We start from the raw sequence: 16,612 nt of genomic DNA, 5'->3' as shown, positions 1-16,612 counted from the left end.
TTATGTACAAAAGCTAAAACTACACCACCAGTATCTTAAGTTCTAAGTGCTTACACTTAGAACAGTTGTTTCTACTAACAACTGTGAAAGAGATTTTTCTAAGTTTCACTGCAAAATCTTAAAGTATGGCATGATGTAGTATCTTTTGTAGATAATAATGGTCGCACCTATAAATATATTCCAGCAAATTTCTTAATTCTAAGACTAGGATTTATCAATACATTTGAGAAAAGATTTTGCAAGAGAAGAAATTTTAAGTGTAATCTTTCACTGTTTTCAGGCACTCGGCCAAAAGAGTAGCCAAACGAACAAACACAATATTTAATACTAAAATGATGAGCAAAGAGTTATCGCTAACATCAGCATAAATATGTATTCTTGCCATATGGGGGAAAACGACTTAGTTCCTTTTGTCACCTAATACAAAATGAGTCTCTGTAATGACCATAAAGTTTGGGGACCGTTTCAGTGAAAAATGGGTATTGTAAGTTATCACAGAAGCCCAATCATACTGGAACGTCTCTGCTCTTTTAAGACTGTGATTGCAGCGTTAGGACTGCCTTCTGTAAACAAGTTTCTAATGTGCAAGCTTGTGTCTTCTCTTGCTTTGACACACAAATACATCCATACGTACATTTACAAACAAGTAGGAAAAAAGAAAGACAACACATTATTTTTGCCTACGTGGACTTTTTCTCCCACATCTAGCCTCTTTCTGCTACATGGTTTTGAGTGGCACAAGTAGATCATACAGCAAAACAGCAAAATAACAGATTAAATGTCTGTATGTTTGCTCTACCAGGTGCGAGATACCACTCAAGAACCCTGTGGACGATTATCATTCATGAAGGAGCCAAAATCTACAAGAGGCCTCGTTCATCAAGCCATATGTAATTTAAACATCACTTTACCCATTTACACAAAGGTACTGTGAAATTACACCGATCTACAGTCATCAGCATTATAATATAAGCAAGAAATGAGTAGGAGGGCAAAATATTGTTAAAGCTTTGTAGTCAGGTATTTTGAAGAAGAATAAATACCACCCAAGGGCTTTCAGTTTCTTGGGTTTGCTACTCTTAATGCCAGTGTTCAAAGATGTCACCGAATATTTTCTGAGGACTCAGAAGAGATGACAGAAGGGAGGTGAAAATCCAGTTTGCACTACATAGCTCCCATGGTTTTGTTTGGTGTTGCACAAGACCTATGCTAATCTTATTTCCCACAGAAGTTTTACCCAGATTCTGTTCAGGGGTGAGACAGATCTGGGACTCAGTGAGTACCTCTAGGTTATTTTTTTTTGTTTTACCAAAGACTTCCCACACTGTCTAACCGTGTCTTGTGACACCTCTCTGGAAATGAAGTTACCGTTCATACCTGTTTCACAAAGTGTAAGGATAATGTCTGTAGATCATATGATGTTCTTAAGGTAAGAATTACAAAAGGACTGAAAACTATTTGTCATTTTTTTTCATTTGCCAATTTGAAAGTTAATGGGCTTTGCAGTAGCATTTTTAGCTAACTGCCTTGTTTATCTGTGGTGATGGTGATAAAAATGTAGCAGACTTGAGCTCTAGAGTTTGGAAAGTTTATAGCAGCGTCAAAAATATTTTCTTAGACTAGATGTTAATATTACATTGACTTTTGACACTGACTTTTCTTCCTACGTCTGATCAAATCTTTCAAGAATCTATGAGTACGTCACATCGTGTAAATGGTCTTTCTTCAGATTATTGTTATAACTTAAGTTATTAATGTGCCTGGGGAAGAAAATGGTCCGATATCAAGGGCAGGAAAAGGAGAGGAAAACTCTAGTATGAGTTAGTATTTATAAATAACAAGATTGAGACCAGTTGAATTCTCATAAATCATGGGAGTGCCCTTGATTTCTGTTTAAGTGAGATCAGATATTAAGAAGCATTTGTTTTCTTAGAAAGAGTCAGTTTATTGCTATTCTGTGATAACTTGGATTTTTTACTGTCTCTGTCAGAGCTGCATGCCTTTTAGGAATGTTTTGGGCTGTTTGCCCAAAATCTTGCCTGTTGGTGTTCATTTTTTCTCAGCATTTTTAGCATACAATATAATCTTTTTTTATAGCATTTTTGTACAAATTAAAAATACCACATCTCAACATACTTTAATTTTAAATACGTAACGTTCTTAACTATTTTAAGTATTTACTCGTGCTAATTTATGGGTGCAAAAGCATGTATATATTTTAATTTTTGGTACAAATAAGGATCACTAGAAGTCTAACACCCAGAAGCATTTTCTGTTTGTAATTTGCTTGGTTCTATAGCTTTTTGTGTTTTAAACTGACAGTTTAGATTTTTGATGCTTTTTCACATGAGAAATCAATTGCAGAAACTTACTGCCTTTTCTTCTTTTCTGTTAAACGTTGTCAGAAGTTATTTTTTCCTACTGTTTTCTTCTAAAAAATGTGCATTTTGCCTGCTCTGTTTTTCCCTTCTCTTTTTGCATGGCATTTTGGAACTGAAAGGAATCAGAATCAGATCAAGAACAAGAAGAAGAGGTAATGTTGCTATAACAGCACGTTATTGCTTATGCATACTACTAACAGATACACTAATACAACTAAGATATAGCTTGGAAGATTAAATCTGTAGTGAAACAGGCATATCAATCATTAGCTCAGTGCTACAAAAACAATGAAGAGGACTGCACTTACAAGGATCTTGCACAGGCTCACTTTTGGAATTTACTGAGTTTAACTTCCCCTACATTAAAATTAAAGTTTTACTGATTCAGATGCACTGATTTTGGAGGTGTATAATAGTTCATTTTGCTATCATTCCGTAATAATTTAAAAACTATTTTGCTCAAGAATAAGCCATACAAGTGTATTGCTTTAAGCTTTATTCTCTGCAGCACAAAAAAGGGGAAATGGGATTGTTTTTTCTGATTCTGAGAACCATCCCGCATGCTAAAAATAACATAGGGTTGCTACTAGACTTGTCTAAAGGATTCAGAACCAGTGGATCATTGGCATAGTATACTTTTTACTAATACCCCTAAGCACGGTCTTAATATGCTTCCTGTAGTTAGTGGTGGTGGGTTGGGGGGAACGGAGGCAGAGGAACAGACCTAAATACAACGGTTACCTCCATCAGCGAGTTCCCCGCTGTTGGGGGGAGTCTGCGACCAGATTGCAATTGAACGCACTACCTGTATACCTGAAAGGGCTGCAATTCACAAATCTTGTCCGTTTATAATGTCCAATAGACTGGATCTTACAGATTTCTGAGTTGGATTACTGAAGTCCAGTACAGAATCAGTGTTAACCCAGAAGTTACAAGTAAGTTTACCCCAAGTAAAAGGTGTGGAGTTTTCATCTTTAGCGTAAACTGAATTGCATCTTGATGGAGACATGTGGCCAACTCCCCGCTACGTTCTCAGCCCCGTTCTGGCCGTTATAGATGTTTCTTAAGGTCTGACCCCAACATGAATGAGTAACATTAGAAAAGCATCCCCACATTTTGATAATGTCCAGCTGTTGGAAACAAGTAAAGAGTGCCAGCACTGTGAGAACAGCCTGCTCCCCAAAGACGATGGACATCTTTTCCATGAACTGCAAAACGGAGTTCAGAAGTTTTGTTGCACGGATTGCAGTTTCCTACTATCATTACAGAAATATTTACCACTCCTATTTCAGTGCTGAAATATAGGCGCTGTTAAGTGAAAACATGGCCAAAGTTTTTAAGCTAATTCCCACTATATTCATTCAGAAGGTAACGTTTCTTATCAGGTGATCATTCAGTTTTGTACCAAAAGCACGAAACTAATTCTTTTAGCCTCTGTGATGCTGTTTATACATTCCCAGTGAAGTCCCCAAAAGTTGTTTTTAACAAATCTGTGCTTTGTAAAAGCAGTGTAAAGGCTATTGGAAAATTATTTTTCCACACGTTGATGACTTCTTCTATTTTTACATGAGAAACTAAAGCACAAAAAGACAAGCTCATTGATGGCTAAAATAATACTGATTATTATGCTGTCATAATTCCAGGCTGATTTGGAGGAACTTAAAGTAAGGGGAATTAAAGTGTCCTAGGGATCTTAGGTTACCATGTAGGGCGATCTGTGCATCAGAGGAATTCATACTATTATAGATCTGTAAAACACACTGCTAAGTGTGAAGTTTAATAATGTGAGCCTAAATGATTGCAAGGCACGTGTGAACATGAAAGTGTTGCCAGTGATTTACTTGTATTCATTTTCAGTTTGTGAAAAAGCAAGACTCAGTAACATCTTAACTGAGACAATATATTGCATTTATCTTTATAAAGAATACTTTTAAACAAGTAAAACCTTTTCAACACTCACTAAAGAACTATCTTGGGGGCTTTAACATACACAGTATATTGTATCAACAGTACTGCACAGCTGATTTTCATTCCTCTCAGTCATCCTACCACCACAAGTTTGTATAGGAAATTAGATGTTTAGTGCTACTTCTAACTTTGCGTACTTTTACATATCCAAATTTACACAACAAAAGTCTGTTCTTGCTCGTGTGGACAAATGATTGTGCTAGCAGAACTGAAAAAAAGTCAAACTACAAGGCAACTTCAAAAATTTGCTTCTTGAATTTTCATAGTCTGACATTGCTTTTTTTTTTAATGGTTTTTGGCAAGGGCTGTGTTTTCTTTTGAGTAACAGTAAAATTACATGGCTTTTTCAATCTCTACCCAAATACACTCTGAAAAATCCAAAAGATGGCCTCTGAGGGACATCACTGCTTCCATTTAGAGGTATCAATAGCTGTTAGCGGCATCAGGTCCTAGTTCTTGCCGTAGGCAGCAGCAAGTCTGCACTCATTTCTGCACCTGCTTTTCACCGTCACAAAGTACAGAGGCAAAAATGCAAACCGTGATCTCAGAATGAAGGTGTACAATGAAACTATGTGTAAAGCATACTAGTTGCCCTGCAGATGGGACATAGGCCTTCAGGTGACCATATTGGACTTTTTTGCTTTAGACGGGAAGAAATAAATGAAGAACAATGCAACAACATACTCAGTAATACAAAGGTCTGGGTCCTCTATACTGCTGGTCGCATTTAAAGAAAATACATTGCAACGTTTTGCATCTACTATTGACCATAACTATAGCAAAGTAACCATTTTTCTGTTATTAGAAACACTAAATAAATTAAGCCATGCTTTTACCGTTATTTTAAACACATTCTTGGTTCCATTTAAGTCAGTGAATCTGTGTGTCTCCATACATCTAGTGGATTTGACTCAACCTGTGCTACTTCGCTAGTGACTTTACATGTATTGATTATATTCTAACTTTTAAATTTCCCCCTTTTTTCTCTTCCAGGTTGATACGACTTCAGAAAAAAGTAAGATTTTCTTTTTTTCTTTTTTTTTAAATGTTATAATGCAGTTTGTATGAAAGATGGTTAAGAATAAAGATAAGCATGAAAGAGAGCTAAGCTTTAACTGCTATTGCTAATAACATCAATACTTTAAAAATGTAATAGAAAACAATTTAATACCAAAGCAGCTATCCAATTAAGTACATTTTAATGTATAAATTAACAAGTAATACAGTTTAAAACAGTTCATCTAAGCATTTACTTTCCTTTGACATCCCTAGTGATCCCGCTATTGCTATTTTGCTTGTATGAATGCTCATCCCTCCATTTTTTTTTGTCCATTTGTTGACACACATTGTTGCCTCATGTTTGAGATAAATGACAGTATCACTTTTAATGAAAACGTAATTAATACTCCAATATATTTCATTAAACTCATGAAATACAACCATGCAAAAAGGTGATACTGTCCAAAGTAATCAGGCTGTTTAACCCTTCCCCCCCTGCCCCCCCTTTACTGTGGTGAAATATGACTGGAAACATGACTGTTAAGCTTGGTACAGCATATATACCCTTTGTATACCCAGAATCAGGCCATTATTATTAGAAACTGAGGGTGAGTGGTTCACAATGCCAAAGATCTCCTTTAATGAAGATGCAAATCAAACAAATATACATTCAGTCTGAAAAGTATCTCTAATAAGAACTGTTTTCAAATGCAGTGATTTCTTAAATCTGTTTAGGAAAAGAATGACTTCTGTCTTGTTTACAGTTTAAAGTGCAATGTCTTGCCTTCTTATCTGCATTGCATTTTGAGGGTTATTTATTCTTGGTGTACTAGGTACATGTTTTAATTGGAAAGACAACAGCACCATGATCCTGAAGATCAAATGGATGATCATTCCCCTATAACCTCCTTTGTCTAAAGCAGAAATGCTTCATCTAGAGAATAAAAGACAAAAGGGTGACAAAATAACTAAAAACACGGTGACAAAATAGCTAATAACATGGTGGGAAATAGTATTCACCATGATTAACAACATGATTAGTAGCAGCTTTTTGCTCTAATTCATTATTATTTACACCAGGATGACCAATTTCATCAAGGTGGAGAAGACACACCATACTATAGCCAGCAGAGTGGAATTTCAGTTGACTCGCCTTGGCCATGGGAAATGGGAGGTGAATTCAACAGAACAGTAAAACATACAGGTGAAAAAGGGCTTGAATGCTCCCCTTGCCACATAATTATTTACTCAGTGCAGTACACCCACCCTAAGGAAGGTGGCGGGATGCAGGTTTGGTGAGGTTGCTCAGTTGCGGCCGTCACAGACTCATCTAACTTCAACATAGCATAGAGCTAGAATTTTTGGTGACTGTCATACTGGATGGACGAAAATACCAGTCAGATAGCAATTTAGTTTTGCTACTTCTTCCTTTGGCTTCATGGAGAATTAGTTTGAGAATTAGGTAGAACAGCTGCAAGCAGGAGAGTGAGAGAGAAATACTGTTCCCAGGAATCATTAGAAGTATAATTAACAAACACGAAAAAGACCAACAAGTGCCTGCTTGAAGACCACTGAGATGGCTCACATCATGATATCCAAATTGCTGGAAAACATACTTACAACCAAGCAACTTCTTTTCAGGCAGTTAGCCCAGTTCCCTTGTACTTCTGCTAATGGTCTTCTTTAGTTAGAATAACTTTTAATTGCAATGAGGTAATATGGAAGTGAGTAATTTTTTGGCCCAGTAGTTGTACTGTTCAGTAAGAACTAGGACTCACATGTGCATGTCCTTGGGTTGGGAATAATTATTTACATAAAGGGAAATGGATCTATGAGACGACACAGAAAATCTCACCCGTGTCAAAATACTGCCAAATTCACCTTCATGAATAGACCTTAAAGGTCTCAGCCAGAACCAGGATTAGAACTGGTGTTTCTGAAAAGTGTGTTAGAGGCTTTACCATTTGGCCATAGCATCAGTTCTTTCCTGCTCTGCTGAAGAGTAAAGTAAACAGCTCTCATGAGAAGAATCCAAAAGAATGAGGGCAAGCCAAGAACATGACCCAGAAGGGCTTAGCGATCAGAGGTATTTAGTTTCAAGATCCACGCTGCTGAATCCAAAACAATTTCCCACTGAGAAAAGAAACAAGTGATAAAATCAAACAACAAAACCTCCAGAACACTGTAATAAACTGAGAGATTTTATCAGCGTCTTCTGTTTCAGCTGTTCTACTTAATCTAAATAATTATTCTTAGAAACAAAACATTTACACTTTAGTTTTCAAAGTTACATTGAGAGACAGAGCAGCCACCGAGACAGTTGTGCTACACTCACCTTCCTTGGCAGAACGAACAGCTTTGTGATACAAGCTAGAAACGCTTCAGTGCTGGCGTGAGGGAGGCCAACCATGTCATTGCCAAAAGCTTGTAACGTGGCAGGGAAGAGTACTGATCTGGGACGTTAATGACTACACTGCCTATCCTAAAAGGTCCTTGTCCTGCACTCTGCCAGCTGCATTTACTGACAGCTATTGACCATTCCTGACAGTTTAGGAGTTCTCTTATTTTTCTCAAGTAGTAATTCTACCACAGCTTCCTCGCTCTGCTAACTAGCTAGGCCACAGAGAACCCCAGCACGCATTCTTGCTACCAGTCACGCACCGTTCGGATAGTACTTGCGTTTTTCTTCCCACTGGAGCTTCTTTGCTTCAGGCGAATTGATTTGACTCTGGCCAGTGAGATAGTCATCCATTTCACATTTATGAAAATATGTATTACAAATCTACAGAATTACTAGATAGCATTTCAGTATGCACTGGGCAGTTCACACGAAAAACAGCAGCACCAAAGCACCAAATTTTCAGCACCAAAATCACCCCCAGCAATCTGGTTATAATTAATGTACAGCACAAACATTTAGCATTCATTACGCACAAGAGAATGGTGTAGCAAAATGGATTTTTTTTACAGAGAATTACAGATAATTATGTATTGCCTAGGTTCTCCTTACTTGCATTACTACTTTTAGACTGGGGTGCAGAAATGTGTCAAGTTTTATGTGATGTACTACCTTTAAAAGAAAAATGTACAATTATAATTTCTAAGCATTGCATTCTGTTCATAACTTGCTTCAGTCCTCCAATGTTTCATCCTGTTCAGTATACATTTTCTAGTAGTCCTTCATGAAATTAAATATTCCCAGCAGGCAGTTATGGCATAATGGGAATTACCTACATCCAGCTTACTGTATATTGATTGCACAGATTAGGCAAATATTTCACCACAGTATGTTTCACGATATTTTCATGTATCTTTAATTTATATGATTAATTTTTAGAGCTGTTGTTTTTTAACTGAAGCTACATACCCAGCAGCGTTTGCAACACCTTTGCTTTGCATGGAAATAACTTGCCTTACATGAATTGTATGTATGTGTCTAGTGTGACTGTCTCTGATTTTTGGTTGCCATACATTACATTTTTGAAAACTTTGAAATCACTTCTAAGTTGATTCACAGTTTTTTCTTCTTATCTCTCCTTTTCTTCTCTGTCTTCTCTTTCCTCAGTCAATTCATTAGTTGTCAATGAGGATGTTCCAAGGAAAGGACCATGCCTCTTAAAACAAAAGAATGTTTGTTTCATTGTTTAGGTGTGAAATCCCCTTAGATGAAATGCCGGTTTGCAGCTGATTCAGATCTCTACATATCTGATCATATCTTAGATTACTGCAGAACTACTTTTAACTTTTTATTTTGGTCATTAAGAAAAAAAAATGTTAACGCAATGTTACTCTGACAGTTTGCTAGCACTGGCTTTCTCTTAGAGGAAATCGACTTTCAATCAGTTCTAATGCTTTCCCCCCTTCTTTCTTGTTTATTTTTATTTGAACATTGATCTGTAACATCTGAACAATCTTGAGATGCCTATCTTTGTGTAACTTCACTGTGTTTCTTCTGATTTTAATTTTAAATTTTGTTGTTGTTGTTTTGGTTTTTTTTTTAGTGGTGTCCTGATTTGGTTTGTTACAGCTTTGACAATGTATGTGTGGTTGTGCCATATTGATAAAGTTAAGCAAGTTATTTCCTGCCATTTTCCTTTTCAGTTGGTTTCTCCCCCCCCCCCCCCCGTTAGCTTTGCTTTGCTCTTGTACCCTCAGATCTTGTGGATCCACCATTCCCGGCCCATTTTGTTGACCTTCCTACCACTGCAACCAAAGACTGTCATTTTCAGTCCTGATTACATTTTCCAATCTCTATTTTTGATTTCCATTTTACTTTCAATGTTTTTCATTCGCATCAAAGATGACGAGACAGAATCTACAGAAACATCTATCCTGAAAAGCCATCTGGTTAATGAAGTCCCTGTACTAGCCAGTCCAGACCTGTTGTCTGAAGTTTCTGAGATGAAACAAGATTTGATCAAAATGACTGCCATCTTGACAACTGACCCTTCTGATAAATCAGGCCCCATTAAAGTGAAAGATCTTGGAAAACCCACTGAAGAAGAGCCAGGAGAGCCTTTTGAAATAGTTGAAAGAGTGAAAGAAGACTTAGAAAAAGTAAATGAAATTCTGAGAGGTGGATCCTGTACCAGAGAAGAACATGTCTTGCAGAAGTCCCCTTCCAAGCAAGAACTTGTAGAAGAAGAATGGGTCATTGTCAGTGATGAAGAAATTGAAGAGGCCAGGAGAAATGCTCCTTTAGAAGTCACTGAACCTACCTGTGTGGAAGTCAGGGTAGACAAAGGGACAACAAAAATGGAGAAGCCAGACATGGCAGGAATGGTAGATTACCTTACAGAGGATTTAAAAACATATGTTTCTCTTCATGAGGTGCAGCCACAAGCCTTACAAGAAGACTTAGTAGAAGAGAGATTTGAAGCTGTAGTAATAAGCAGGGATTCTGAAAAAGAAGGACAAGAATCTCCAACAACTGAAACACTAAGTCCGCAGGAGCAACACAAGCCAGCCTTAGAAATTAAAAAGCCAGTTAGGACAAAATTAAGAGACAAGCAAAAGCAAAAGGAAGGCAAGATGCACAGCAGCGAAGAAGAACCAGGACTAAAGAAGCTCACTTCAGATGAGACACTAGGTGAGGAACCTGGCTTAACGCTGACAGCTGCTCCTGAGGCTAAAGCTGTATCCCCTGTTATAGAGGAAACTCCTATTGGCTCAATAAAAGATAAAGTTAAAGCTCTTCAGAAACGAGTGGAAGATGAACAAAAAATACGGTCAAAACTACCTGTCAGAATTCAAACAAGAGAAGGCACTGCTGAAAAGGCTTCTAAAAGACCAGTACAAGCCAAAAAACCAGTAGCACACAAAGCACAACCGCCTGTTTCACCTTCTTCTAAGACAGAAAGACTTGAAGAGACCATGTCAGTTCGTGAACTGATGAAAGCCTTCCAGTCAGGTCAAGACCCATCCAAGAATATATCTGGACTGTTTGAGCACAAATCTGTCAAACAGAAGCAACCGCCCCCTGAGAAGGAAACAACCCGGAGAAAAACAATTTCTTCACAAAGTGAAATGAGGCGAGTGTCAAGCCACAAGACAGACAAACAGAAGGACAAACAAAGCACGATATTAAAAGCGGAGAAAGAGCCACAATCAAAAAAAGGAAAAATGCAAATTTCTACTGTTGAAATTACCAAGAAAGCTGTGGGCAAAGAGCAGGTAAAAGAGCAGAGCAGCAAAAAACCAACTGAACCTCTCCCTCCAGTATTTGATGATGAAAGCGCCAAAGATACAGCGGTTGTGAAGGGCAGGACTTCTGATGACCAAGGAGATACTGACTTCCAGATCAGCCCTGACAGAAAAACCTCAACAGACTTTTCTGATGTCATTAAAGAAGAACTGGAGGATAATGACAAATATCAACAGTTCCGACACCTTTCAGCGACAGAGGAGGGAGAGCTTAACTTGGAGCAAGTACTGACCAGTCCTTTCAATGTTGCTTTTCCCACAGAGTATGTGAAAGATGGATTCCTTCCTGCTCTTTCTCTGCAAAGTGCTGCTTTTGATGGGAGCTCAGAAAGCCTTAAACACGAAGGTGTGGCTGATTCTCCAGGTAGCCTACTTGATGGAACCCCTCAGATCAGCTCTGAGGAAAGTTATAAGCATGAGGGTCTGGCAGAGACTCCAGAAACAAGCCCTGAAAGCCTTTCATTCTCACCAAAGAAAACTGATGGGCAAATTGAAGAAGCTAAAGGAGCAGCTAGAGCACACACGACAGCAGAAACATGTTCTCCGAAGGAACTCTCTCCAAAGGAAGATGAAAAAGGTATTACTGAAAGACAGCTAGATGCTGTTACTGAGACTAGTAAGTCTCATTCTGACCATGTATCAGAAGAGCTTGTACCTACAGCCTCTGAAGAAGAGGCTGATAAACTTAAAGAAAGTAGCTCAGCTTCCATTATGAAAGATATTAGCAGGGATAAAGAATCCAGAACCACTGCACATTTAACTAAGTCTTCTGAAACACATGACACTGCTTTAGAGAAAGAAAAAGATATAACCTGTGAACGCTGTGTTGTGGTTAGAAGTCCCCAGAAATTGGAACTTTCACTTGCTAGCTATGATAGTGAAAGCTTTAGCCCAGTTGCAGATGACTCTTTGGCTATAAGTCATAAAGACTCCCTGGAAGCAAGCCCAGTGCTAGAAGATAACTCATCACACAAAACGCCTGATTCTTTGGAGCCCAGTCCTATGAAAGAATCTCCCTGCCGTGATTCCCTTGAAAGTAGCCCTGTAGAACAAACAGTGAAGGCTGGTATTTTGGGGCAGGGTCCTCTTCAGTCCGTTCTTAGCAAAGGAGAAACCTGCCCAGAGCTGGCATCGGTGCGTTCCAGGATTCTCCGTGACCCTGAGGGAAGTGCTGATGATGACAGTCTAGAGCAAACATCCCTCATGGAGAGTTCAGGGAAAAGTCCTCTTTCACCTGAAACTCCTAGTTCTGAAGAAATTAGCTACGAAATCACACCTAAAACAGCAGATTCACAGGCACTGTCAAACATACCAAAGTCAGCCGTGATCCCTGAAGTCAGTGAAGAACCAGAGGATGATTCAGAAAGTGAACCAAAGAAGAGATTCACCCCTGAAGAGGAGATGTTTAAAATGGTGACCAAAATCAAAATGTTTGATGAATTAGAACAAGAAGCAAAACAGAGGAGAGATTACAAAAAGGATTGTAAGCAAGATGAATCTTCTGTAACTGCTGATTCAGAAGCTGCATGTGAAGCTGAAGAACCAGGGTCAACAGCTGTAGAAGAAAAAGATACACCTACAGTTGTGATGTCTGCAGCCGAATCTAGAAAAAGTTCTTCCTCTTCAGAAAGTGAGCCGGAATTGACTCAGCTAAAAAAAGAAGCTGACTCAGGCCTCTTAATGGAGCCTGTGATCCGGGTGCAGCCACCCTCACCATTACCATCCAGTATTGACTCCAGTTCTAGCCCTGACGAAGCAGGTTTTCAACCCATTGATTCAAAACAATGCTCTATCAGGGTAGGTGCAGTTAAAGCAGAACAGGATGAGCCAACAGAAGATGACAAAGAGGAACCAGTTGTCCTTGGGGGCAGCTGTAAGACTTCCACAGGAGAATCAGGCACTTGTCATTCTGATGGTTGTGTATCAGCAGAAACTGATGAATCAAAATGTGACAGTACAGATGACAGTGAGACAGTTAGTCCCAGTGCCCCAGTCACACAGTCTGGGGGTACTTTGTGTCATGCCATTGGTGGCAGTTCTCAAAAAGAAGTTCATGTTGAGTCTTCACTAACACTGCAGCAATATGATACTACTGGAAAAGATGTCAAAACCACTGCCTTGTTAACACACACAGATCTTATTTCTACAGGAGCTGTGTCTGAGAAGGTAGATGACAGTTCTTGTGGACACAGTACCACTGAGTACTCTGTACCACAAGATGGCAAACTGGCTCAAGATGATACCACTGACCATTCTGCTTTGGGAAGTGATTTGGGAAAAGCAGATACCGATTTTGAAACATCTCAGAGAGAGATTCATGCTGAGGAACCCTTAGCAGAGTATTCATCCCTTACCACTGAAACAGTGGAACTTGAAAGTGCTCCTTATATAGTAAGCCCTTATGAAAATGTGTCTTCTGAACATTTCTTTCCTGACTCTGAAAGTAAGGTAGGATCTGGTAGAAGTCTGTTATCTAGGGAAAGCTATCCTACTGAAGAAGGAAAAGATCAGACTGGTGAAGCTTTACTTAGCAGAGACACAGGTAGTGAATATCACTCTTCAGAGAAAGTATATATGGAAATAGAGCCAAAACCAGAGGATGCAGTTCAGAAAATGTCACAAGGGTCTTCAGCATCAGATTCCACAAAATTAGCTGAATCCGCTCTAGAGGATATAAGAGATGAAACAGGGAAATTGATCAGTCAAGTTGTCATCACTAAAACTGATGTGGATTCTGACATGTGGAGTGAAATACGTGAAGATGATGAAGCTTTTGAAGCTCGGGTGAAAGAAGAGGAACAAAAGATATTTGGGTTGATGGTAGACAGGCGATCACAAGGCACAACACCTGATACAACACCAGCCAGAACACCCACCGAAGAAGGGACACCGCTCAGTGAACAGAATCCTTTTCTTTTTCAGGAAGGAAAGTTGTTTGAAATGACTAGAAGTGGAGCCATTGACATGACCAAAAGGAACTATCCAGATGAAAGCTTTCACTTCTTCCAAATGGGGCAGCAGCCTCAGGAAGAAGTTTCTTTATCTGAAGAAGTGAAAGAAGCGGCAGAGGTGGAATCTTCTAAGCTGAAGAGCTCACCAGATCCATTTTCACCTTCAGAATCAGAAGACTCGGATATACAAGAAAAAGACACATTGAAATACTCACCCCCAGCATCTGAGTCTAGTGATAAATCAGAAGAAATGACGGGTGAAGGTGTCAGCATAGGCACCACAAAAGCAGATCTTAAATCCAGAATTCCAATTAAAATGGGTATTTCAGCTTCTTCAAAATCACCAAAGAAAGAAACTGCTGCCTCTGAAGCTGAGCCCCTCTCCAGAATGGAGACTGACACGGTTGATAGCAGTCAGGTGCCTTGCCCTATCTCTCCTGAGCAGTCTGTAGTAGAAGATGAATTAGATTTTTCCAAAGTCCCTAGGTTAGTTTGTTCTGAACAGGGTGATGAGTCCCCAGACTCTTCACCAGAGGAACAGAGATCTGTGATTGAAATCCCTACTGCTCTAATGGAGAGAGTGCCTTCTTGTGAAAGCAAATCCAAAATTCCTGTAAGAACAGCTGCTGCTGCATCGCAATCCTTGCAACAATCGGAAAATGAGAGCCTTCCCACAGATGGCTTCCTAGACAGCTTGCAGTGTGAAGGAAAAGATGACCAAGCAAAACCAAAGTCTAAAATTCCTGTCAAAGCAGCTTTCCAAAAAGCTGAACAACAATATACATACACAGACACATCTTTCCGCAGGCTAGAGTCACCCAAAGCTCTTGACATGACAAGCAAACTACCTATGAAACAAGATAACCGAAGTAAATCTGAATCTGATGCAAGTATTCCCATGGACCCAAAGACTAAACGTTCAATAAAAGCTAGGAGTTATGCTGAGGCAGAAGCAGAGACCAGGGAGAGGGAGAGAGAGATGAAGCTTGAGCTAGACTCAGATGAGGCAACAACAGCAAGACCCAAGGTATATTCATCACGGTTGCCAGTTAAAAGCAGAAGCACTACAGCCTCCCGCAGTGCTTTTAGTCCCACAAAAGAAAGTAAGGAACATTTTTTTGACCTTTACAAAAACTCCATAGAATTCTTTGAAGAAATTAGTGATGAAGCTTCTAAATTAGTGGAAAGACTCACGCAGTCAGAGAGAGAACAAGAATTAGTTTCAGATGATGAAAGCAGTAGCGCCCTAGAAGTTTCAGTTATTGAAAATGTGCCATCCATTGAGACTCAGCAGTCAGTTCCTGAAGACATCTTTGACACCAGACCCATTTGGGATGAGTCTGTAGAGACTCAGATTGAACGTATCCCTGATGAAAATGTCCATGACCATGCTGAAGGTATTTGCCAACGACTGGGATTCCCTGTGCGACGCATGTCATGAATTAAACTCTTTGGTTTTCTGTTTTCTTTGGGGCGCGTGTGTGTGTATGTGTGTTTGTATACACGTGTAATGTGTGTGGCATTTTCTTTTAAGCTTTTGGTGGTTAGTTGTGTATTTTTTTCCCCTGTGAGCTGTGTTTGGTTTTTTGTGTTGTGTCTGTATTTTTCTTGTCTGTGAAACAATCTCAAGATTGCAAACCATGAATGCTTATGGGAAGTGTTGCCTTAATAAACAAAAACACTTCTAAAAATATGTGTTGTTTTACCATTAAACTGATGGCTCAGGTCATGCACGTTTTGGCTTTTGGCTTTCCCTGGCCCTACTCTTAACTATTAATTTTTACTAATAATGAAATATTTGGGCATTGATTGAAACAGACAGGCAAATTCATTTTCTTTTGAGTTGTTACACAAATAAATCTGCAGAAGTTTTAAACAATTAAGTTTTTCATGTTCCTTTTTTTGATGATCTGTGTCTCAGGAAAATTCTGTGTCACCAGTAACTTTAGTACAAGTTTTCTGGTGTTTGGTTTTCCTCTCACCCACTTGCCTGCTACTACAGAGTAGCCATGATGGAAATCCAGTAGCTAAAATGAAACATGCATATATCATTAACCCTAAGCAATTTTCTGAATCGGAGATACCGCGATGTATGTGTGCATTCAGGGAAAATCAAAACTCAAGTTCTGCCATCCTCAAATTAGCTTTGGGGATGGGAGGAACAGTCAGTCTCACTGTTACCAAAATAAATGAAAACTGGCGAATGAACATCTCATTTTTCCTTGCCTTCATTTCAAGTATTTTATATCACTCCCTAGTTGAAAGGGTCAAAGACACTTAAATTAACAATATTTCATATACAAACCATAATATGAAGTGCCATACGGACTGTTTGAACAGAACTTTCCCTACAACAGAAAGAACATAATCAGAAGCACCAGTTCGGCTGAATTCTTCAACCTCGGCATTTACTAAGGAGGCATGGAAAATTATGGCTCTTGTCTTAGTTAAAGTTTTCAGTTTAATGTTAGAACGAAGTTTTAGAATAAAATGCTTGGCCAAAATAGGCACCGTAGGCACTTCAGTCCTTGTTTAGATTTTCACGTGAAAGCCTGATTTTCAAATGGAAAATGTAGATAGTCCTGTGCTTTTTGAAAAATCAAGCTTTTC

The 16,612-nt window shown here is 38.9% G+C and overlaps 1 protein-coding gene across 38 annotated transcripts in view; it reads left to right on the top strand.

The window, feature by feature from the left end:
• The window catches only part of ANK2 (ankyrin 2), a 393,899-nt gene that overhangs the window by 357,734 nt on the left and 19,553 nt on the right, over positions 1-16,612 (top strand). For 18 of the 38 annotated variants that reach the window (XM_076337386.1, XM_076337379.1, XM_076337375.1 and 15 more), the window contains 3 exons: positions 803-925; positions 2,501-2,533; positions 5,343-5,364. In XM_076337386.1, coding sequence (XP_076193501.1) covers positions 803-925; positions 2,501-2,533; positions 5,343-5,364 — 178 coding nt within the window. Of the gene's footprint in view, positions 1-802; positions 926-2,500; positions 2,534-5,342; positions 5,365-9,648; positions 15,400-16,612 lie in introns of all 38 variants that reach the window. The other 20 variants (XM_076337367.1, XM_076337362.1, XM_076337365.1 and 17 more) reach the window with 2 other exon arrangements.

The sequence above is a fragment of the Aptenodytes patagonicus genome, chromosome 4 (assembly GCF_965638725.1).
Source record: "Aptenodytes patagonicus chromosome 4, bAptPat1.pri.cur, whole genome shotgun sequence".
NCBI classification, from domain to species: domain Eukaryota; kingdom Metazoa; phylum Chordata; class Aves; order Sphenisciformes; family Spheniscidae; genus Aptenodytes; species Aptenodytes patagonicus.
Note: the sequence above shows the minus strand (reverse complement) of the source record. Positions and strands in the feature narration are given on the sequence as shown.